Source organism: Marmota flaviventris, chromosome 5 (assembly GCF_047511675.1).
Source record: "Marmota flaviventris isolate mMarFla1 chromosome 5, mMarFla1.hap1, whole genome shotgun sequence".
Lineage (NCBI taxonomy): Eukaryota > Metazoa > Chordata > Mammalia > Rodentia > Sciuridae > Marmota > Marmota flaviventris.
The window spans coordinates 4686366-4709313 of record NC_092502.1 but is presented as its reverse complement, the minus strand read 5'-3'; the positions used below and the strand labels follow the sequence as shown (position 1 = coordinate 4709313).

The 22948-nt window shown below is 42.4% G+C and overlaps 1 protein-coding gene across 1 annotated transcript; it reads right to left on the bottom strand.

The window, feature by feature from the left end:
• Positions 1–339: 339 nt before the first annotated feature.
• On the bottom strand, positions 340–19036 carry LOC139705840 (butyrophilin-like protein 10). Its single transcript, XM_071612742.1, has 6 exons — positions 18925–19036; positions 8294–8638; positions 5548–5829; positions 3352–3468; positions 2148–2168; positions 340–488 (listed from the first exon to the last, which is right to left on the bottom strand). The coding sequence occupies exons 1-6, from the start codon at positions 19034–19036 to the stop codon at positions 340–342; spliced, it is 1026 nt and encodes a 341-aa protein (XP_071468843.1).
• Positions 19037–22948: the final 3912 nt, after the last annotated feature.

The following is a 22948-nucleotide window of genomic DNA, read 5'->3' as shown; positions in this document are numbered from 1 at the left end:
AACAAAAACAAAAAATGATAAATAATATGCAAAAATAAACGCACAACTTTCAAAATCAGTCAGGAGAAATTACCCAGGAAGCTTTTCTGCCTAATATCTTCCAAGGTGTCTCAGTAAAGAACTAGCCAGTCGTCTTAGATGGGGATGAGGGCCCGCCCAGGAGATAGGTGCTGGGATTGATCCCAGTGTCCCTAAAGCCCACGTGTAGAGCCTTTGTTGCCAGCCTGGCGCAATGTGGCATGTGGTGGTGGGTCCTTAAGAGGTGGGCCCAGTGAGGTCCTCAGGCCCCCCGGGGTGTGCCCCAATGGGGAATATGGGACAGGCCCCTCCCCTCCTCCGTCACATGGCCACCAGGTGGGTAGTCTTGCCATGAGGTGCTGCTTTGCCACAGGCCAACACAAAGGCAGCTGCCCAAGTGTGGACTGACCCCTCCCAGTCTGTGGGCCTGAAGCATCCTTTTCTGCTGGTAAGGTGACTACTTCGGGAGTCTGAGGAACACGTCAGGAGGCATGGATCTGTTGTGGGCTGAGCCTGGTGGTTACCAGTGACTCCAGAGCAGCTGGACTAGCCCACAGCAGCAGTACCACTCCACCTGGTCTAAGTCTAAGTAAGTCCCATTTGGTTATTGTGCAGAGCTCAGCGTGGAGCAGAGTTCAGCCTGGCTCTCTGCAGGGTGTGCACAGTGGAGACATGGACAGGGCCAGGGCTCGCAGGCTGAGGCAGGGGTCTAAGGAGACCAGCCTTCCCCGACTGCTGCAAGAAGAAACCCTAGGCTTTGCAGAGTCGTCCCTGAATGCTTTTCATGGATCAGCCTGATGACAACACAAACACCAGCCCCACAAGGTTGAGGGTCCAGCTGGGCCAGAAAGAAACCTACAAAGGCCAGGAAGAGGGAGGCGCTGCCCGAGCATCTGCACCTGCTCTCCTCCCTGTTGCTGGGAAGGCGGCCACAGGCCCAGGAGCAGAGCAACACACTACAGGCCAGCTTTAGTGGAGCTCTGGGTGGCGGCCAAGGCTCAGCTCCAAATCCTATTTTTAGTTTTCATTTTTTGGTACTGAGGATTGAACTCAGGGATGCTTCATCATTGAGCCATTTCTCCAGCATTCTTTATTTTTTATTTCGAGACAGGGACTCACTAAATTGCTTAGTGTCTCTCTAAGTTGCTGAGGCTGGCCTCAAAACTGCAAAACTGCCTCAGCCTCCCCAGTCACTGGGATTACAGGCATGTGCCACCACACCTGGCTGTGTTCTGAATTTTAAATGATGCACCATGTTCCTTTCCTGTATTTTTATGAGTTTACTGCAGCATTTGGCACTTTGATTACACATACTTCTCTGTGTAATCAAAATTTGGTATATTGTGGAGATAATGATCCAACAACATTCAGGAAGAGTGGCATCGACTAGTTAAACAAGAGAAACTCTGTGCATGTATGAAAAAGTAACAACAATCCCCATTATTGTGTATCACTGTGATGCACCAATAAAAAAGAAAAAAAAAAGAGACTCAGAATCTTTTCCTTTCCTCTCTCCTTCAAAATTGCCTGATCTTTTATATTATTATCAATCTTTGCATGAGGGAAAACACATGAATGACTTCTCATATTGTTGCTGGAGTTCACTTTCAAACCCCAAAGTAGACATTAAAAGATTAAATGTCCAAAACTTCTGTGGTTCATTTCCCCACAGCAGTGTAGACTGTGATCAAAATGAACTGAAAATTACCTACTTGACATGTGAGAGCCAAGAGCTTTAAGGCAGGGTCACTGGCAGAGAAATAGGAGGCCAATTCTTCCAAACTGTGAGTCCACACTGTGATTCAGAGGTCAGAGGCAGGGAACCCCCCCCCCCCAAGCCCCTCCAACAGCATGAGCAGCGCTGCATCCTGAGGGAGCCCAATGTGGCTTGTTGGATGTGTGGGGGTGGTTGTGAGTCACCTATACTGCAGTAGCCTGGGGACACCTTGAAGGCATAGGACCCTCTTCCACCATCTCCCACTGAATATTAATCCTCAGATGCATGATCAAGACCCAAGCAGCCTCTCCAGGCACTCAGCCTCCTGAGGGTCCCTGCAGGGTGCCCTGCACTGTGGCCCTGTCCCTACATGGAGCACAAGGCTCTCTGCCTAGCAGCTGGACCCACTCACCGTGCTGCTCCTTGAGCAAACCTGCAACAGACACAAACAGACCCATCAGTGAGACTTGTTTGCACTGAATCTTCTGAGTGGGTGGCGTGTGATTATATTAGATTGGCTAATTTATATTATATTAATTGGACAAATATTCTAAATGATTAGTCCATTTTTTCTGTTGTTCTATGCACTTCCAGTCTTGGCTTTGTATATTCCCATTTTTGCTGTTTCCTAACAGCCAGAAACCCAAATATGCCTTGACACAAGGAAAGTTCCCATATAAACAACAAACAAACAGACAAAAAGCCCTGTTTTCACAAAGTTTCCTGTGACCCATGGGCAGAGGAGGCTGCCTGGTAATTCTGGGGCGTCTGGGATGCTGACAACCACCCCCCCCAGTCAGCAGCAAGCAACTTCTCAGGAGGGCGCCTCTTCCCTCCCTGGCTTTGCTCCCTTGGATTAGCCCCCTGGCCCTTCCTAAGTCCTGCTGGCAGGGGAGTCACCCTCAACAGGCAGGACTCGCAAACACTAATCCAGCCAACTGAGAAAAGGACTGGACAGAATCACAGACCAACCCTCCAGGAGCCGCTGGGAATGGCTGGCTTCAGCTGTGCTCCAAGTAACTCCCAAGAAACACTCAGAAGTTAGAGGCAGCAGAACAGGTGACCCTAGTGAGTGGCTCTGCTTGGAGAGAAGCTACCCTGGAGAGGGGTGGTGCCTCAGGCAGGCCAGGCCCTGGGTGACAGTGGTCACTGGTAGTCTTGGTGCTCATTGTCAACCGCAGTCTTCCATGAGTCCCCAGGACACACAGAAAGCAGCAGTAGGGCCCTCCCATTGCCATTTCAGGAGGGTATATGACTGTGATAAGCCAGGGTTTCCATCCCAGGACATGCACAGAGCATTTCATCATCCCTGGGCACACTAATGAATACCTCAATAAATAAACTGGTCTCCAAATCTACCAATTTAAGGGTAGACCACAAAAGTTCTAAGCATATATGCTGTTTTTATGAAAGAGCTGATCTTGACCCCCAAACTTCATGTTCTGGTAACTATGCGAGGCGATAAGGTGATGATGGACTAACTCTTCCTTTTTACGGTGTTTCCTGCCAGTTCTCAGTGATGCAGGGGACCCACAGTCCACTCCTGACTTGTGGTGACTAGTGCCCTCTGCTTCCCAGGAACCTGAGCCACCCCTCCCCACACACTTCCCTGTTACTTTTGGCTCTTCTGGCCCGCATCAGCAGAGCACAGGTGACCACCAGGCTGACTTCCAGGAGGACCAGGAACACACACAGCCCCATCGTCCAGGACCAGTCCTTGGGAAACAAGGCACCTGAAACACACAATCATCAGACTGGAGTCCAGCTGGACAGCAGGGGACCTGGCTGTGGGGTGACTCTCCAGGAGCCTTCTCCAGACAGGAGGAGCTCAGAGACTCTGAGCACCCCTGCCCTCTGCTCCACTCCAGGGAATCAGGAATCCTGAAGGTGTTCCTCCTTCACAGCATGGGGCAGAGACCAGAGGTCATGTAAGGGATTATGAAGATGTTGAGACATGTCCAACATGTTATGATAAATCAACACAGGGTATCATCTAGATTTAATAGTGCTTACGATTATATTTGTGACATGTAATTATTTTATAATAAAATGTTACTAATAGAACACAGTTTTCTCCTTCCATGTGGATCTCCTTTCTCCTTCCTCGCAAGCCCTGATGTGGCCAAGTCTTCTTTACCTGGTTGTTTTCACACATGTATGCACATGAGTGAGCCCAACAACATGTTGCTGAGGGGTAGGGGGAGCTCCTCTGAGGGCAAATGAGGAAGTTTGATCCTTTCAGAGGGTAAATCCAATAGGTCGCATGGACCAAGTCCCAGAGACAAAACCCTTACATGCCCAGGAATCCTTCTGAGAGGAATGACCACTGGTCCTTTAAATAAGCAGCCCTGGCCGGGCCATCCACACCTGTCTGCAATAACCTTCCCTGAAAATTGGTCCCGAAGACCTCCTCACTCAGGAATTGCACTCATGTCAATAAGATGCTTTCGATCTAATCAATCAATGACTTTTAGTTATTATCAATGATTTTAAGTTCCATATAGAAGCATTTTTACTATTATCTGAAGACACTTTTTAAATTTTCATCTTCCATTTTTTTTGAAGAGAGCTCTAGTATGATTACCTGAGCATTGGTGAGTTTGCCTCTCTCACTTCCCGCTCACAGTGAGCTGCCTCAGCTGCTTTCTTCACTATGAAACTCTAACTGGGAGACTTGGTTAATTTTTCCTTCTTTAATTTTGCTTTACTGAAATTGCAATTAAAAAAAAAAACACCAGAAAATACAACTCTACTGCTCTGATATATGCTTTTGTCACATTCTCCTTTTGAACCTGGAATTTTCTTCCATTATGTCAAACAAATGTGGGTGCTTGAACTGAAGCACCCGAGAAAGGGCATTTTAGTTGATGGGATTCTTAGGAGCCTTCATCAGTGAACAGGCAGTGCCACACCTGAGCTGAGCCCTTGGGAAGTGATGGGGACAGGAGAATTAAGACACAAGTCCCCCTGGGTGCCACACTACCTCAGCCAGTGGGATGCAGTCCACCATGGTGTAAGAGTCAACAGGGGGACTGCAATGCACAGGGGCTGGAGTGGATTCCTGGAGGACAGGTCCCTGCGCTGGGACTTGAAGGACCAGTGGGGAAGCTTGGTGAAGGCTCCCAGAGGACAGGAGTGTGGGGTACCCTGTGGTCGGGGCGGGACAGAGAAAGGAAGGAAGTGCAGAGTTGAAACGGAGGTCATGAGAAGGCAGACGAGAGGAAGAGCCTGTGGACCTGAGTCACTGTCATGCCCTGACTGGGCAGAGGGACAGAGAGCCGCAGGAGAGTAGTCGGGACCAACTCTTGTGGAATGCCCACTCTGGCTCTGTGCTGCCCAGGTGAGTTCCATCAGTCACTCCTCAGCCTTCTCATGGCGCGCACACCATCAGGAGCCCTATTTCTCCTTTGGGAACTGGCAGGGAAGGTCAGTACCCGTCCAAGATCCCAGAGATGGTGGGTAGCACTGCCAGGATTCACATTAATTAGTCGGTGGCAGAACAAAATGTTAAAGTGTTCTGAATGATTTTCTCCTGGGCAATAGTTAAAGAACATCTTGAGGAGAATCTGGGAGATTCTCTCCCATGTTGCATGGGCTTTGAAGGCTTTTGCATATCCGTAAATTCATTTTCATAAGTAAAATCATTTCTTTGCCAATAAATGGGAGCTGAGGATGAGATATGTTTTCACTAAGACTCCTCACATGGAAGTCACAGAGGAATGGACCAGAACCTGGCCCAGGTGACTGCCCAGGTCTTTGCTCGTCACACCTGATCAGCTGCAAGGACAGCGTGGACTGTGGAGGGAACTCACCTGCCAGAGACACATGTGCTTCCTTCTGCTCGCCGAGGAGTGGGTTCCTTACAACACAGGACAAGTTTCCTGTTGACCTCTCGTCCACTGTGATGGATGCCTGCACCTGAAACGTGCCAGGCTCTTCCATTCTCACTGTCTCATAGTCTTGTGTGAAGTGCAGTCCCTGCCTGCCCTTCCACTGCACCTGGGGCTCGGGGTACCACCCCGTGGATGTGCAGGTCAGCCTGATGCCCCAGGCTGTGTCAGGTTCCACGTGAACACGAGGAGCCATGCCCGTGCCTGGAGAGGGAAGGAGGCAGAGAGAGCACACTGTTCCAGAAATGTCCAGCTGTTTCACATGGACCAGTGAAACTGCGATTGCTCGTTAACCTCTGTGAACCTCAACTCTGTGTTTTGTTTGTGTGTTTTGTTTTTGTGACAATGGGGTAAAGTCACACAAAGGGTTTGGAGGAGGAACAGATTAAGACCGCAATTTGGCCTTTACTAGAGTACTTCAGTTCCTACCAGGTCCCTTCCTGCTGTGTTTCTTTCCGTTGTTCCCCTTTGAGAACTACATGTAGTTAGTAAAACCCATTAGTCTATTTGCAGCCAGTGGACACACATGAGCTGGTGGCTTCAGATGTCAGTTGCAAGTTGTCCACATAATTTCTATCACCCTTCTCCTATACAACTACCTCAGATTGAACTTCGTATGGCCTTGGGCCAATATGGCAGACACTAGCCACTGTGGCAAAGGAACCTTGAAAGATGTCTATGCACCCCCCCGATTAGTAGCTTCCCCCTCTGAACTGCATCAATGGATATACCTGCTCAGAGGGGGGCTGCCTGTCTCAGTGCCCTTGCTGTTGGGAGTGTCCTAGAGGCTGGCCAGAGTGCTGTCCCTGGACATCATCTGTGTGTCTTGGTAATCACGTTGCCATAGGAACTGGCTCATCCTTCCCTCACTCTCTCTCTCTTCAAGGACAGGGGTGCAAGAGCAGCAGTGACTCATCTCCCAATGTGAAGATGAAGGCTGCACTGGGGGAAGGCTGAGGATCAGGAGTAAACGGAGGTGGACACACACAGTGAGACCCACTCCTCCTGCCTTTGTCCCTCCTCCCAAGATTTGGGATGACAAGCAGCTGTCACTTGTGCATAGTGTTTTGCAGCTTAGTGTGTACTAACACTAACTTATCCAAACCATCACAGTGTCTAACAAAAACTAAAGTAAATTTACTGGTATTAAACAATCACTTTTGTGGGCTGAATCATGTTCCTCAGAGGATATGTTCAAGTCCTAAACCCAGTGCCTGTGAAGGTTGCTGTGAGTGGAAATAGTGCCGTTTTAGATGTAATTCCTAAAAATGAGTCTACATAGGTCGTATTGGAAAGGTGGGACATTCGCACAGAGCCAAGATGGCATGGCGAGATGGAAGCAGATCTTAGAATGGCGTGGTCACAGTGCAGGAAGTGTCTGGAAGTTGGAAGGCACAGGCCTCTCTGTTGGATTACAGGAGGATGACACCTTGAGTTTGGATGTCTTCACCCTGGAAATGTTTTCAGGATATATGTGCATAAAGTTGTCAAGTTAGGAGAAAATTTAGCAGAAAAATCTGTTTTCAACTGGTCAGTAATTCTTTCTCCTAGTCTTCTTTAATTTGGGAAGAATCAATAAGTACCCACCTTTCACTGTGCAAGCGTGAGTTCAGGGGTGCTCATGGCCTGTCCAAAACTGTCACTGAATATAGGGCAAGGACATGGCCTGTCAAGGCACACTGCAGGAAGAGATCTCCTCCTCTTGGGCTCCCTGTGACAGACTGGGTAGTCCTCTCTGAAGGCCAATTGTGAGGATAGCAATGGAGAAACTTATTGCCTGAGATTGTCACAAGGTCCCATGACAAGAGCAGGGGCAAAGCTGTTCAAACTCAGTGTGAGCCTGAAGCCTGGACCCCTCCACACCTGCTCACCCTGGCAGAACTGGCAGTGCTGTGGGCGCAGTGTCTGGGCAGAGCTGGGATCTGACACGAGCTCAGTGCAGGGATCCAAGCAGACAAGAGTGTCATAGGAAGATGGAAACAACCATGTTGGACTGGGGAAGAGCAATTCCTGATGGTCGGTGCATCTGATCTTTCCTGTCTCCTTCCATCTCCTTCTGGATTTTAGAAACTAGAGTGATATCTTAGACTAAGATGTGCTTCTGGGACTCCTCGGAAATATCATGGCTGGGATGGAGCTCAGTGACAGAAAATGTGCCCATGTGCCCAGCATGATTGAGAGCCTGGGTTCAATCCCTAGAAGAAAGGAAAGAAAAAAGAGAGGGAGAAGAAAGGAAAGGAAAGGAGAGAGAGAGAGAGAGAGAGAGAGAGAGAGAGAGAGAGAGAGAGAGAGAAGAAGAAGAAGAAGGAGGAGGAGGAGGAGGAGGAGGAGGAGGAGGAGGAGGAGGAGGAAGAGGAGAGGAAGGAAGGAAGGAAGGTGAATGAAAGAATGAGATATACTAGATTCTCTCCTTTCTCCTCTTCTTAATTATGTTGACAAAGAAAAGGGTTGCGACTATATTTCTCTTACAGCCTGAGACCATTGGAATAGACTGGTCAGATGTTTTCTTCCTCTTTAACACTCTTGAAATTCCGTCATAGGATTTGCCTAGACTAAACCTCCACTGTCCACTAAACCCAGTATTTATCCTAGCAAAGTATAGGCAGAACAAAAAAACAGAGTTAACGTTATACAGAATATAAAGAGTTTTCATTCCAGAGAAGTTCACCTGTGACCAACACTTTGAAATGTGCTTCATTGTGGTAGGTGGAGCTTAAAAAGAAACATCTGTAGTCGCCTTCATCTGCAGGATGGATGTTGCGGATCCTCAGGGCCACTTGACTCCTGGTGATGTTCTCCCTCAGGATCTCTGCCCTCCCTTGGTTCTCTGGGTGCTGCTGGTCCTTGTCCTGGGAATTCCTATAGTTATGTACCAGGCCTGATTTGTTTGTATGGCGCCATGTCACCTCCATGTTCTGAGCATCCATGGAAGGGCTGAGGTGACAGGAAAACATGGCCTCTTCTCCCACCATGACAATGATGGGTGAGCTTGGTCCAATCACAAGGAACTGCCCTGAAAGTGATCAAGAAAAATAATAGAGCCTTTGCATAGAGTGTGGCACATAGCCTGAAGCTAATTTTATAGAACATTTTTAGTGCACCTGTATTTTGATGATAATCCATCCAATGAGGTCAGGCAGGGAATTTCACACTTGGATAATCACATGAGCTGAAGAATTTTACACCTGTAGCATCTGTTGTGGTGCTTGTTAAAATTTGAATCCCCAATGGCACCCAAAAGCTCATGTATTAAAGACTTGGTCCCAAGATGGTGGTGCTATAGGGAGGTAACAGAAACTATAGGAGCTGGCACCTAGTTGAAGGGAGTGGTTCTATCCTGTCTTCAGCCTCTTGCTCTCACTCTGCTTTCTTGCTGCCATTAATTGAGTAGCAATTAATGCCCTCTCTGCTGTGGGTCTCTGCCTCACCACCAGCCCATTCAATGGAACTGGCTGACCATGAACTGAAACCTCTGAAACCATGAGTCAAAAAAAAAAATCTTCCTTCTCATAAGTTGATTTTCTCAGGCATCTTATAACAGCAAATAAATTAAAAAATGAACTAACTCAGAAAAACAGTAAATAAATTAAAAAATGAACTCAGAAAATAGGTACTGAGAAGGGAGTTATTGCTGTGACTATACCTCAACACATAGTCCAAAATCCTTTGAAATTGGTTGTTGGAAGAAGTTTGGAAAAGGTTGAAAGTTTCTATAGAAGTCCTATAATGTTGAAAGTGGAACTTAATGAAGGACTCTTCTGATAGGAGCTCGGAAGATTGAAATGCCAATAGGCATATGGACAATAAAGACTTCATTCATTAGGCTTTTTTTTTAATGTACATATCTATGTTTATTTTTAATTGACTTTATTTTTTAAATACATGACTGCAGAATGCATTTAAATTCTTATTACACACATAGAGAACAATTTTTTCATATCTCTGTATATAAAGTATGTTCACACCAATTCATGTCTGGGAATGAGCACGCTGTGGGGAATTGGATTAGCAGTCACATCTGTTACATTCCAGAAAATAACCTGTCTAAATTTTACCCATGCTCAGAGACTATGTGTGAGGTTGAGTTTAAATATGATGGAATCATTGATCCAGGAGAGAGAATTTACAGCTCACAGCACTAAGGCAATGACAGGGTATTGTTGGCAGTTTTTAGCCAGGTTCAATTCTGGGAGCCAAAGGCAGAGCAGAAAGATTTGAAAAACTTTCAATTGGGGCAGAAAGGGAACATGTTTAAGTTTGTGACCAAGGAGGATGTGATTGCTGAAGAGATCAGTGTCTATAAAAAAAATACAAGTGCTTCTCATAGGGACACTTGGAAAGATGTCTCCAGGGTATCAAGAATTGTACAGACAACACACAACACAAACTCAATGATGTCAAAGAACAAACTCACTTGAAAGACTGCTTTGAGAAAAGAGGCAGGAATACCCTGTTCCAAAAGGACCATCTAGGAAACCGCTTTCCCCAGGATTCATGTCAGCATGCTCAACTAACTAGGAATTCAGAAGTCACTGCAGCCATAGTCCCAGTGGGTCCAGCTAATGCTTGAGCTGGCAGCAGTTCTTGGCATCGTTTATGGGGTGCTGGTTCTGGAGGAATGGAGAATGCAAAATCTATGGGATCATGGGGGTTTCCACTGAGATTTAAAAGGGAGACCAATAAGCCAGGCTGGGTGGGACAGTCTCAGCTTCCCTGAAGGGTTAATGTGTTAACTGGTGAGAATAAGGAGGGACACCAAAGTTGTTATGTTGACCACAGGAAGTTGGAGATGCCAGGAATTTGGGATGTTAGTCAATAAAAGCACCAGGCAATAAAAAGAATCAGCCCAATACAGTGATCATGTGGGATACAACTGGCAAGGTCACACAGCTTGCCAAGCCCTTTGGACTCCACACACTGCCCCCATGTGCCCTGGATGCCTAAAGGATTTAGGGTTTGCCATCTGGATTTTGATCTTGCTTTGGTCTGATCCCTTCTTTCTCTTGCCCATGTGAAAACCACATAGCTAACAAACCATGCCTAAAAATCTCCTACAAACGAAAATGAAAGAAAGATGATAAACATAGTGAAAGCATGTGAAATATAAAAATCCCTAGACAGTTAGGTACACAGAAGAGAAGTAGAACAAAGATCCAACCTCAACAAAATAAACCCCATTGAAACAGTAAAGTTACCAATATAGTAAAACCTCAAATCCCAGAGATGAATGAGAAGGAAAAACAAAGAATATTTGCAAAAGAAGAAGAAGAAGAAGAAGAAGAAGAAGAAGAAGAAGAAGGAGGAGGAGGAGGAGGAGGAGGAGGAGGAGGAGGAGGAGGAGGAGGAGGAGGAGGAGAAGAAGGAGAAGAAGAAGATGATTTTAAAAGTGCAGGCATAACACATTATTTTTAAAAACTAACCTTGAATTTAAGTAGACTAAATGCTCCAACTAAAAGATAATGACTGAATGGCTATAAAAACAAGACCAACATTTGCTGGCTATAAGAAACTCACTTTAAAAATGAATATGCACAGAAAGTGAAAGACTGGAAAAAAATCTAAAATATCAATTTTTTTATTATTTATACGTTATAATCATCTTTTTATAAATTATATTATTTTATCGTTCTGGAAATTGGAGGTCAAGTATTTTCTAGAAATTGATGGCTGTCAACCAGATATTTTGCATGTTGTGTGAACATAAGTCAAAGATAAAATAGAAAAGAAAAAGTACCTCCCAAAATAGAATTAAAGACAGAAACTTGAGAATAGCCCTAAGATCTTTAGTTGTCAAAAACAAGAAATAACTGAGGCCTGGAATTGTAGTATGGAATAAGATGTCCTCTCAACAAGTCTCCAGTGTAAAGGAAAGCAGTCTTCCTCCTTCTCACTCACCTGCACCTGGCCAGGGAAGAAGGAGGGAGAGCAAGCATGTCCAGCTGCCCACACAGAAGAACTGCATCCTAGCTGGAAGGTCCCAGTGCCTGTGGGACTGTCACAGAGCACAGTCCTGAGATGCAGTACCTACATCCCTCTCCATAAACAATTGCTAAACAGAAAACCAACTTACAACATCACTGAATACTGGAAATGAAAGTAAAGTGTCATGCAAGTGGACTTTGATCAAGTTGAGTCATTCTTTTACATGTTAAAGGACCGAATAAGGAAAGAGAAGAGATACACAGAAGTCATTATGATATGGTAAAATCCCTCCCAGCACCAAGGAAACGGACTCTAATATCTTTTTCCAGACTTTGATTTTTGTTTTCTGTTTTTGATTGGTTTGCTTGTGGAGACATTTTTTATTGGTGCATTATAATAATACACAATGTTGGGATTCACTGTGACATGTTTGTACATACACATATTATGATTTGCTTCATTTCTTTCCCCAGTACCACCCTTTACCCTCCCTTCTTCCCTCTCCCTAATTGCCTTCCTCTAGTCTACTGGTATCCCTTCTATTTCTATGAGATCCCTTTTGTTTTGTTTTGTTTTACATTTTCCTCTCTAGCTTCCACAGGAGAGAGAACACACACTTTGACTCTCTGAGGCTGAATTATTTCACTGAATATGCTATTCTCCAATCCTATTTAATACCTTTGCACTAAAAAAAGATTTCCTTTTCAGACAAAATATGGTTCACAGACTTCTACATTGCTGCCCTAATCCTAATGTGTACTCAAAGTTAAATAATCTGATTTTTGTCCTTTGACTGGTTCCTTTAGAAATTCTTTATAGCTGTATTATTAAGAGAAATTGCAAAGATAACGTTACATTTATGAGTGATGTATATGTTTGCTTGTGTTTTATTTAAGGATTATAAGAATACCTTTGGTCTTCAGGAGATAATAAAAGATGGGCAATCTGAGATAGTTTTTCTCAAAAACCACTCATGATGGTTTGACCTTATTCTTCTTGTTCTCTAACTATGTAAATACAGAATATGAACAGATATGTGCACAGAAATTTTGTGATGTCACATAGAGTTAAGAGTGTACCTCTAGTTAAAAGCAAGCTAAAATGGATCCAAATATTAAAAAAAAAAAAAAAAAAAAAAAAAAAAAAAACACATGGCTTCATAAGGTTTACATAATTATAAGCTATGATTTTATTCTTAATGAATATTTTCTCAGTTATTTGAATAATCTGTAGTCCTTAATTCATAGAATATTTAACATATATGTCTATTTATTAAATTAATATATATGTATTTGCTTCTTATAATTTTCTTTCAACAGAAAACACATAATTTATATTCCTTATACAGGCATTTATCGAATGCTCTGCTTTTTATAGTTACAGATATTTGAGAAATGTATTTCACTATAAAAATTTTTTCTTTCAAGAGATAATATCACTATCAAGTAATCTCTAATTCTCAAATTATTGTACAAACTTTGATAAGATAATAAACAAATATAATTTTGTCTACAGAAATATCCATATTTCAATATATTTTCATTGAGATTTTTTTTTCATATCAAGGTACAATAATTTGTTTAGATTCTAAGACTTATAGAAATTCTTCCAAATTATAACCAAAAGAAAGAATTCTAAACGAAAAGAAGATACTTCCACAGAGAGGAAACATAAATTGGAGGTCCTACAAAGAGGAAAGAAATCCTCTTTGGGAAATATAAGGTTGTTATATTCTAGATTTTTCTACATAAGGAAATCCTTACATCATTATCTATTATCTAGACAGATAATAGAGAAATTTAAAATAATTGAGAAACTGATTTATGTATAACTGGACTGACTGTAAATATAAACTAATCAATTCTAGTATATTTTAGGCTATTTCCCTGACCTTATTATGTTGATGTGAGCTAAGATTTTATCCATATTTTGACATAATAAAGACTTATTAAAATGTTAAGTTTATTTCCTTTAACTAAGGTTTTTATTTACCTAGTGATTCTTAATGTTTAAGAATTAATTTTAGTGAATAAATTCACATCCTTAATTAAACAATCAATGTTTTAAAGTGCTGACTAAATTCTAACTTTGACTTTTCTCCTTGGAGACTAAATTTGATTCTTGCATATTACTTGTATTTGTTGGATGTTTATGGGATTTTGAAGAACATTTAATTAGGATGGGTGTTCTCCAAATTAATGTTGCACATTAGTTTTGAACAATAAAAGTTGCAAACTTTGATGGAAATTCATTGGTATTATATAAGTTCTCTGACTGGACCTATTATCCATAAATAATATAGTAAGACTCATATACTACTCCCTACAATGGGAAGTAACCTTAATCATATTTTTAAAAAGACAATTAAGAGACACCTATTTAAAGGATAATATTCTGAGATATGGAGATATTTTGAGACCTTCTCTCAAAAAGAGATTGAGGGATCTTTTTGAATTGTTAGAATGAATCAACTAGTCTATATACTGGGAGATTACAATAATCAAATGGTATCTCATTTTCTTATCTAGCCTCAACTCTATCATCAAAGAAGGCCTTAAAAATTGCCTACTAGAAAGAAAGATCGAAGGGAACTTTTCAAACTTAATATAGACCAAAACAAATTCAGGGAGATTTTCAAGAAATCCAAATTCATGTATTATTTCAAAATTTATGCCAAATGTCTAATCTTACCTAGAGAAATATTATGCTATTACTTAGCTAAATTTTGAAATAGAAGGCAATTTTAAAACTAGATTTAAGGGAGATTTATCTTAACCATGTCCCAGTAACACAGAATAGGGACAAATCTGATAGTCTAACTGAAGTACAGACAACCCTCCAAAACAGATATCCAACATATAAACAAAATGCCTAAAAAAGAATTTTAGTAAGCCTTTAGAAAAATTCTACTATTTTCATAGAGATACTTAAAGGGACAATACAGAACCTAAACTTATAAGGGGCCACCTATTTTCAAAAGATGAGTCTATTGTCCAGTTAGCCATCAATATTACAAAGGATTTACATAATTCTAGCCAAGTTTAGGTGTTGTACCATAGTTAAATGGAGCCCAAGTGAAGAAGAAAAATAAAGGCAAACATACAGACAAAAAGAGATTAAAGTTGTAATCTTACCACAAGAAAAATAAGATTCTTAGTTAAAAATTTTACTCTTCTTCTAATTAAAAACAGCTTTTGAGAGCCTCTAAACATTAAAATGGAGTCTTAAGTCAAGCCCTGTCAACAGTTTGTCACTGTGGAAAATAGCCCTAAAAATAGTTACTCCTAAAATATTAGACAGCCATAAATAAATCAGCTCCATAGCCAATGACTAATTTTAGTAATAAATTTAACATAATAGAGCTTTTTTCAATTTTAGTGCTCTGAGATGATACCCTATATACATTAATATTTTTGAAATTAGTAAAGTCATGGATTATGCATGGTTACTGGAGCTAATTTTGCTACATTAAGTGGAGTTATTAAAGATGTTCATGCATATGTTTCTTTATACACAATTGTTTTGACAATAATTCCTCAAGATGTCATTGCTAGTTCAGTTTCATACAAATTCTAAATTAGGTCATTGTCTTAAATCACACTATTGACTTATTTTTAACTATTAATATTTGAGATACTAACCCTCCATACTTAAGTCTACACTAAGTTTGATAATGATAATGACAGCTTTTTTTTTAGATTCATAGATAAAAGACTATTCATTTCTTTTCTCTATTTCATTTTTTAGTAATGGTAAAAACAAAATATCTTCTCTAGGCTTATTTAGCATTTGACTTTCTATTTTGGATAGATGTTTACATAATTTCTCATGCCCCTAGTAAAGACCACCACCACTCCTAATTTAAAAACTCTGTCTCTACCTTTATTCCAAATTAAGATAATTGATTAAGTTAATCTAGAGCTAATTTCAAAATATAAATTTTTGTATACAACTTATTGTATTCTTCATTTTTGATAATTCTGTTAAAGTCAAAATCAAGTCATACATTTAGTAAATGCTAAATTTCTATTTACCATACCCCCTAAATTGACTTTTGTCAAGTCTCACGACCAGCTGAAGATAATAAATCTTTATCATTTAAATACTTGTACTATTGTCAATAATTTATACTAATGATATTATGATATATGTCAGCATTTCATTCAATGCTAATATATTAAAACAGGGAGAAACAGGACCCCACAGGGTCACAATAAATCTTACAAAATATTTTTAAAAATTTTTCTTAATTGTAGTATTGAGTCTTACTGCTGCTGAACATGATTCAGTATATTAAATGAAATTTCAAAAATAGAGTTTAACCTGGTTATTATGGAAAGGTTAAAACCCTGACACAGAAAAGTAAATCTCCCAACTGCGGAGTTTACATCCATGCAGCTTCATGAGCTTGTCAGGTAAGTAAAAATTAGGATCAAACTTCTATAGGCCCATTTCTCAGGTCCACCTTTAATATGTTTTGTGCTGTGGACTGGAAAGTCCACCTATATAATCAGATTAATTGTCCTGACTGTAATGGTCAGTTACACCTATATGTTGATCCTGTGTAAACAGGCTGTCTGGGAGTATCTTTTGAGAAAAAGACAGCATATGAGAAAACTAAGCCAGCCAATCATGCTGGTCCTTAGAAATTAAGACTATATATCTGGACAATTGTCAAAATAGAATGACTATTGAAATAGAAACTTCCTATATAGGCCAGGCATTTACAGACTGGTCTCCTAGAATTGACAAGGATAATTGCAGAAGCCTTAACCCTCAGTGAGATGGCATCCAACAGAATGTCTGGTGCTTCTGCCTCCAGAATTTTTACATTACTGACCTAAAAGACTCCTTAATGTGATAATTGAGAGAAAGGATGGTTAAAAAATCCTGTAGCTTATAAAAGGTACAACTTGCCTCATTCCATCCCTAGTTACAGTAGTGGAAAGGACATTGATCCTTCATCAACTTTCCTTCATCCTATTGCCAGCTAGCATGCAGAAGTTAACATTCAGGCTTTGAAACAGGTGCATGCCAATTAACCAGACCTAGGCAAGCTCTTGATTTCATGATCCTTGAAGTGAATACTTAAAACATTATTCATTGTTCCTACAATACAGCATTTGTGGCTATGTTTTAAAACAATATGTGATTTTTAAAAAATAATTTTACTTAAATTACCTCCAAGATCCCTCATAGTCAGATAAGTCCTGATGGAAGAATTGAAACTAAGTTAAAATCCTCTACAAACCATTGTAATGAATAATGTGAATGAGCCCTCTGCTCTATGGTTTGTGGAAAGGCTTGAATGTCATGCCAAATAAAAATGTCTATGTTACTATGGTCAAACACAATGCTTCCCAATAAAATTGGGAAATGATTAAGAATCTTCTGATGAGTATTTGACAGAATAATAATAATAACCTAGATCTTCCAAAGTTATGTTATTGAAATGATATGTTTTCTACTAATTCTTTTTGTGTTTCAATAGTAGATCATGACAACCTTGGACCAAGAATCCAGTGACTAAAATATATAATTCTATAGTTGCCTTTTTTCAAAAAAAAAAATATATTAAGAAAGGGAGAATAAGTTTGGAGCTGCCCTGGATGCAGATGCCTTTAAGTCCTGATGCACCGGGTTCTGACCAATTACTGTCTTCAGTCCTGCACGGCAGTGCCAGGTCGCAGTAACTTGGGCATTGCTCCTGCTAAGAAAACAAGGCAAGGCTCCAGGTGTAGGCGACACCTTGCTAGGGTTGAGTTACACTTACCTATTTGTAATCCTACTCCTTGCCTCATTTGAATGGCTTCTCCCCAATGAAAGGGTTCAGCATATGCTCTTCACTCTCTTTCTTGCCTGCCTTGCTCCCCTGTGGGAGCTGCAGCTGAGGAGTGGTCAGTGAACCCAAAGAAAAGGTACTTTCTGAGCCTGTGTCTTTATTTATTCCTCAAATTCACTTGGAGTGACCCAGATTGGTTTAGTTGTGAGACGCAACACCTATCTATTTTCTTGAAATTGACATAACTTAATTCTTCTTTATAGTTGAATAAGACTCTTTGTATATATGCACCACACATTCATCTGTTGACGGACATCTACGCTAGTGCCATAGTTCGGCTATTGTGAATTCCACAGCTGTAAACATGGATATGCATGTATTGCTATAGCATGTTGAATTTAAGTTTTTGGGATAAATACTGACTAGTAGTATAGCTGGGTCAGATGATGCTTCCATGCCTAGTGATTAGAAGAACTTCCACATGGATTTCCAGAGTGACTGTACTAAAGTACAATATCACCAACAGTGTATATGAGTTTATTTACCCCCATATCCTTGTCAGCATTTATGATTATGTGTGTTCATGATGCTTGCCCTTTTAACTGGAGTAGGATGGACTCTCAGTGAAGTTTTAATATGCATTTTTATGATTCCTGAAGATGTTGAACATTTTTTTTATGCTTGGCCATTTAGTTTTATTTTTGTTTTAATTTTGTTTTTAGAGCTCCATGTATTTGCTTTTTCAATATATTTTAATAATAATAAATAATAAAATAATAATAAAAAATGGCCATCACATTTTTATTTGTGCAGTGCGAGGCCATCACCTCCAATGTCAGTGTGGTCAGGAGCTGTGTGCAGAAGTGCAAGGACAGCACAGATGTCCAGTCCCCAGCATCCCTGTGAGGGGTCTTCCCTGGCACTGCTCCAGGAGATGAACCCCCACCTTGCCTCTAACCTTGAGGAGCATGCATGAGTTTGACCTCCCGTGGTTACAGGTATTTCTGGCTCAGGCCACCTGCACCTTGCGGCTCAGTGGTCGAGTGCCCCTGAGTTCAATCCCTGGTACACTTCCCCTGCAAAAAAAAAAAAAAAAAAAACAAAAAAACAAAAAACAAACAAACAAACAAAAAAAAAACATTTATAGCCTGGCTAGAGAAAAAATAAAGAACTTTCCAGGAGAATAAAATGAAGGAAAGGTCAGTGAGCAATCACTTGCTGAAGCGATTTGTGCAGATGAAAGGGAATGCTGTGCTAACAAGAAGACAATAAGGAAACATCATGGAAGGCAGCGCAGAGGTTGGCAGGGCTGGCCCTCTCCATAGGAGCAGAGGCCTGAAAGGGAGTGTGTCTCAGAGAAGGCACCTGGTGATCTCCACGGGCTGGCTGCCCAGGCCCTTTTCAGAATTGTGCTTCCTACTTTCTGGTAAAGCACTCCATGGCTACTTCCAGGGCACAAGTACACCCAGGTCCTGGTCATACTGACAGTAGAACTCAAGTGGCATCTACATGATGCTGGTTGTGTAGGCACCAACGATAGAGTCATGGCAGCTTTAAGTAAGATTCTGAAGGGCAACCTGGGATGCCAGGCTAACGTTGGCTGCAGGAGGAAGTGTCCTTGAGATCACCCAGTGCGGTGATGCCTGTTATATCAATGGGGATGGGGCCATCACCAGGACTGAGCTTGAGTAAGGCCACTAGCAGCATGCACTCGCAGACCTGGGAAGTCCCAAGTGTCAGTGCAAAGCCTCAGGGAGCATCTTCTTGGGATTTCAGACAGCAAAGCTGTGGGTGTGGTGCTGCCCAAGGCCCTGTGGGCCCACTCCCCACCACAAAATCAAGATTTTGAGACTGGGCTTCACATAAATGCAGTTTTCATTGTGAGGCAGGATAGGCTCTGCAGGCCAGGGTTGAGTGCTATGGTTTGAATATGCTTTGATCATGCATCCAACAGCCCACCTGTTTGGACTGAGGTCCTCAGGTGTTGATGTTGGAGGTGGTGGAACCTTTAGGAGATGGAGCCTGATGAAAGGCAATTGGGTCACTTAGGCACTGGTCCTGGAAGGGATGATGGTCTCCTAGAATGAGTTTTTATTTTTGTGTGTGTGATATTGCATTGTTATGAACAGAGAAGGATAGGACCCTCCCACTCTCTGCCTTTCTCTCTCTCATGTGATTTCTTCTGGGTTCCTGCCGTAATGCCATCCACCATGAGGCCCTTAGCAGAGGACAATCCTGTGGGAAGAACTGATCTTGGACTTGCAGCCTCTAAAACTATGAGCTAAATAAACTTCTTCATCCTGCATTGTACAGCCTCAGGTTATAGCAATGAACAACAACATCCTAACAGGCACGTGGTGACATCACATGAGCTTCGACTGGCAGTTTCCTGATTAGTGTTGTTGAGTGCAGCTTATGCAGTTGTCGTCCATTTATATGCCTTTTCATGACAAATGTTTATTCAAATAATTTTCATATTTTTGATGTCTTTTAGTGCTTTAATACTGAGTTGTAGGAGTTCTTTATTCATTTTTAATATGATTTTTCCAATTGCAGCATTCTTTCAATTTTCACTGTGTTCTGAATGCCAGGCTTTTAAATACGGATGTTCCTCAACTTACAATGTAGCTGTGGGATGAAACTCCACTGTAAGTTGAGGTACAGTTATCATAGCTGACCTTCCGAGCACCTTAGCATACATAGCTAAGCTCAAAGTTCTTCCATTAGCCTAGCAGTAGGCAAAGCCATAGACATGAAGCAATGTGCAAATAGCTCATGCAAATCTAGTGAGTGCATTTTAATTGGAGAATTTAATTCATCTACCTTTGAGGTGATTGTTGGTAGGTAAGGTCTTGCTACAACCATTGTGCAACCTGAGCTTTATTTTATTATAGTTACTTTTGGTCTTCCTCCCTGCTACAGTATGGATGTGAGGTGTCCCCCAAAATTTATGCTAATGAGGAATATTCAGGGGGGAAATGATTTGATTATGAGAGCTGTAACCTAAAGGCTCACTTGGGCTGACTTACTTTGGACCCAGAGCAATGGACATGGCTGACTGTAGACTAAACCTCTGGAACTGTGAGCTAAAACAAGCTTTTCCTCCTCTATCTTCTTCTTGTTAGCTGTTTTGATCACAGCAATACAAAGCTGACTCACTCTGTCTCTCTTACGATCTGACCTTTGTGGTTTGGTGATTGTCTCCAGTAGTATGTTTATTCCTTGCTTATTGTTTGTGTGTTAAAGAATTTTGGCATTTATTTCAGTCTCCTAATTTGGCTTTGATTTTGCCTTGTTTATAAAAATTCTGACCAGGCTATCTATTTTCTCTGAGATTGTAGTCACTTCCATTGTTTCAGCCCTGTTTGGCACTCAGGTCCAGATTTTATGGTGGTCTGTTGTTGGTCTGTTACCACTATTTCAATAGTAGAGATAAATCCAAGCCCTGGGTTTTCCCAAATGCACACTGGTGGTGGATTGTTCAAAAGAAATAGGGAAGTACCTAGAAAGAGTAGTCTGTATCCACAAGTCTTTCCCTAGGGCCAGGAGAGACTTGGATGCTTCGTCCACAGATACCAGCCTGTGGCCAACAATTCTGTCAATCTGTCAATCTATGTTACATTCTTTGCACACAGCCCACCAAAAGCAGCACAACACTGGGGTAGGAAAAAAAAAAGAAACCTCACACTGCTATTGGCTACCTCTTGCTGAGGCAGACTTGTGACCCAAGACCATAGCAACACAGCACAGGTGCTGTTGGCTGAAACCATGTCTATAGACTGGAGTTGCCTGTCTTTCCTGAAACTGGGGCTGTTCCACAGTCTCCATTGATAGGCAAGCCTGGGTGTGGAGGCACTTAGGACCTGCCCAGTATTAGTTTTCACCTGGGCAACACTGAGTTCCAGGGCAAAGTCTTGCACTTACCACACTTTCCTGTTTCCCAGAAGATGGGTCTTCTCCCACCCTGCTGCCTGAGGTCAGGATAATGTTGGTGAAGGCAGTCACTTGGCTACCCAGCGGATGCTGAGCTAGGTCACACCTGCCTCTCAGATTGGCAATGACTTGTGAAGTCTCAGGAGTGTGGTGAAGCCCACACTGAAGCTGATGTGGTGCAGGCTCACACACGAGTCCATCCCACAGTTCCCACCTTGTGCCAGAGTGACTCTAGAGTCCTATGTCTGAGCAGTTATCTGTTGAGATCGGCATTGCCCAAGGTTGGCCTCGGCCATCTAAACTGGTGCTTAACTGGGATATGCCAAGTCTCCCAGCCACAGAGGCCTGCACAGACTTAGGAGGAGGTGGTATGACCTGGGCCCCCTCTGAGGCTGGGAGCAATGCACACTGAACTGTGAGTCTGTGCCGCAGTCCGACTGCAGCAAAATAACCGGGGGTGGGGCTGGGGGGGTGACGAGCAACTTGTGTAGATTGATACAGCAGGAATGGGAGCCGTTAATTGTAGGACCACAGAGGTATTTATACATTCCACACAGCTTATCTTAATTAACATAAACTAGATACAGCAGTCAACCAATAAGGAATCTCCACACTCAATGGCTCACAGGCGTTACTTCACAAACTACTCCCTCTGGCAATATGCCAGGCGCCATCCTGACTTGTTTACAGACCCTAACAAGTCTGTGCCAGTAGTGCTCAAGTGGCATGTGCTCTTTGGCTGCTGTGACCAAAAGACCTGACAAGAACTTTTTAGAGGAGGAAAGTTTGACCCTTACAGTTTCAGAGGTCTCAGTCCATAGACAGCCAGCTCCATTGCTCTGTATGCAAGATGAGCAGAACATCAGGGCAGAAGAGTGTCACAGGAAAGCAAGCCAGAACATGGGTTTCAGGAAGCAGAGAGACTAAGCTTGGCTCACCAGGGACAAAATATAAACCCCAAAGGCAGTGACCTTCCTCCTCCAGCCACACCTTCCTGCCTATAGTCACCACCCAGTTAATCCATTCAAGAGGATTAATGCACTGATTAGGTTAAGACCCTCATAACCCTATCATCTCTCCTCCAAACTTTCTTGCATCTTCTGACACATGACCTTTCTGGAGACAGCTCATAGCTAAACGATAACAGTAGATCTTGGTCTTAAATGGGTCTAGAGGCTCCATCTGCACTGTGGCCTGTTTACAGGGCCTTCTGTGCTTTATCTCACTGAGACAGGGCTGGCACTAGAATCTTAGACAAAGCTTTTGCTGTCTTTCATGCCTAGCTGATCACTGAGTGGAGTCTTGCTCCCAGGTCAGCCTCTGAGGTTGGTGGAGGAGTGCAGGCCTTCAGCTGCCTGGCCTAGTGAAGTTCCAGGCTAAGTCCATGGGAATGGCCTGTCAGAAGGGGTGGAGCCTTGCCTATACAGGGTGTTACTGTAGTGGGCCTGGGCCTGGGTTTCATGTCTAAGCCCCAAACTTTATTCTCTCTTCCTCCCTGAAAGGGGAGGCAACTCTCCCCATGCTGGGCTTCTAGGAGTTAGGGCGGGTGACTTGGGCAACTCGTTCCTTCCTGCCCACTTCAAGAAGTATTTCTGGCTTCTCCGAACCACCCCTTTGCCTGCGGACTTCTCTGGGGCCAGCAGCCGCCCGACTAGGGGCCCGGGGCCACGGGCTCAGCAGACGACC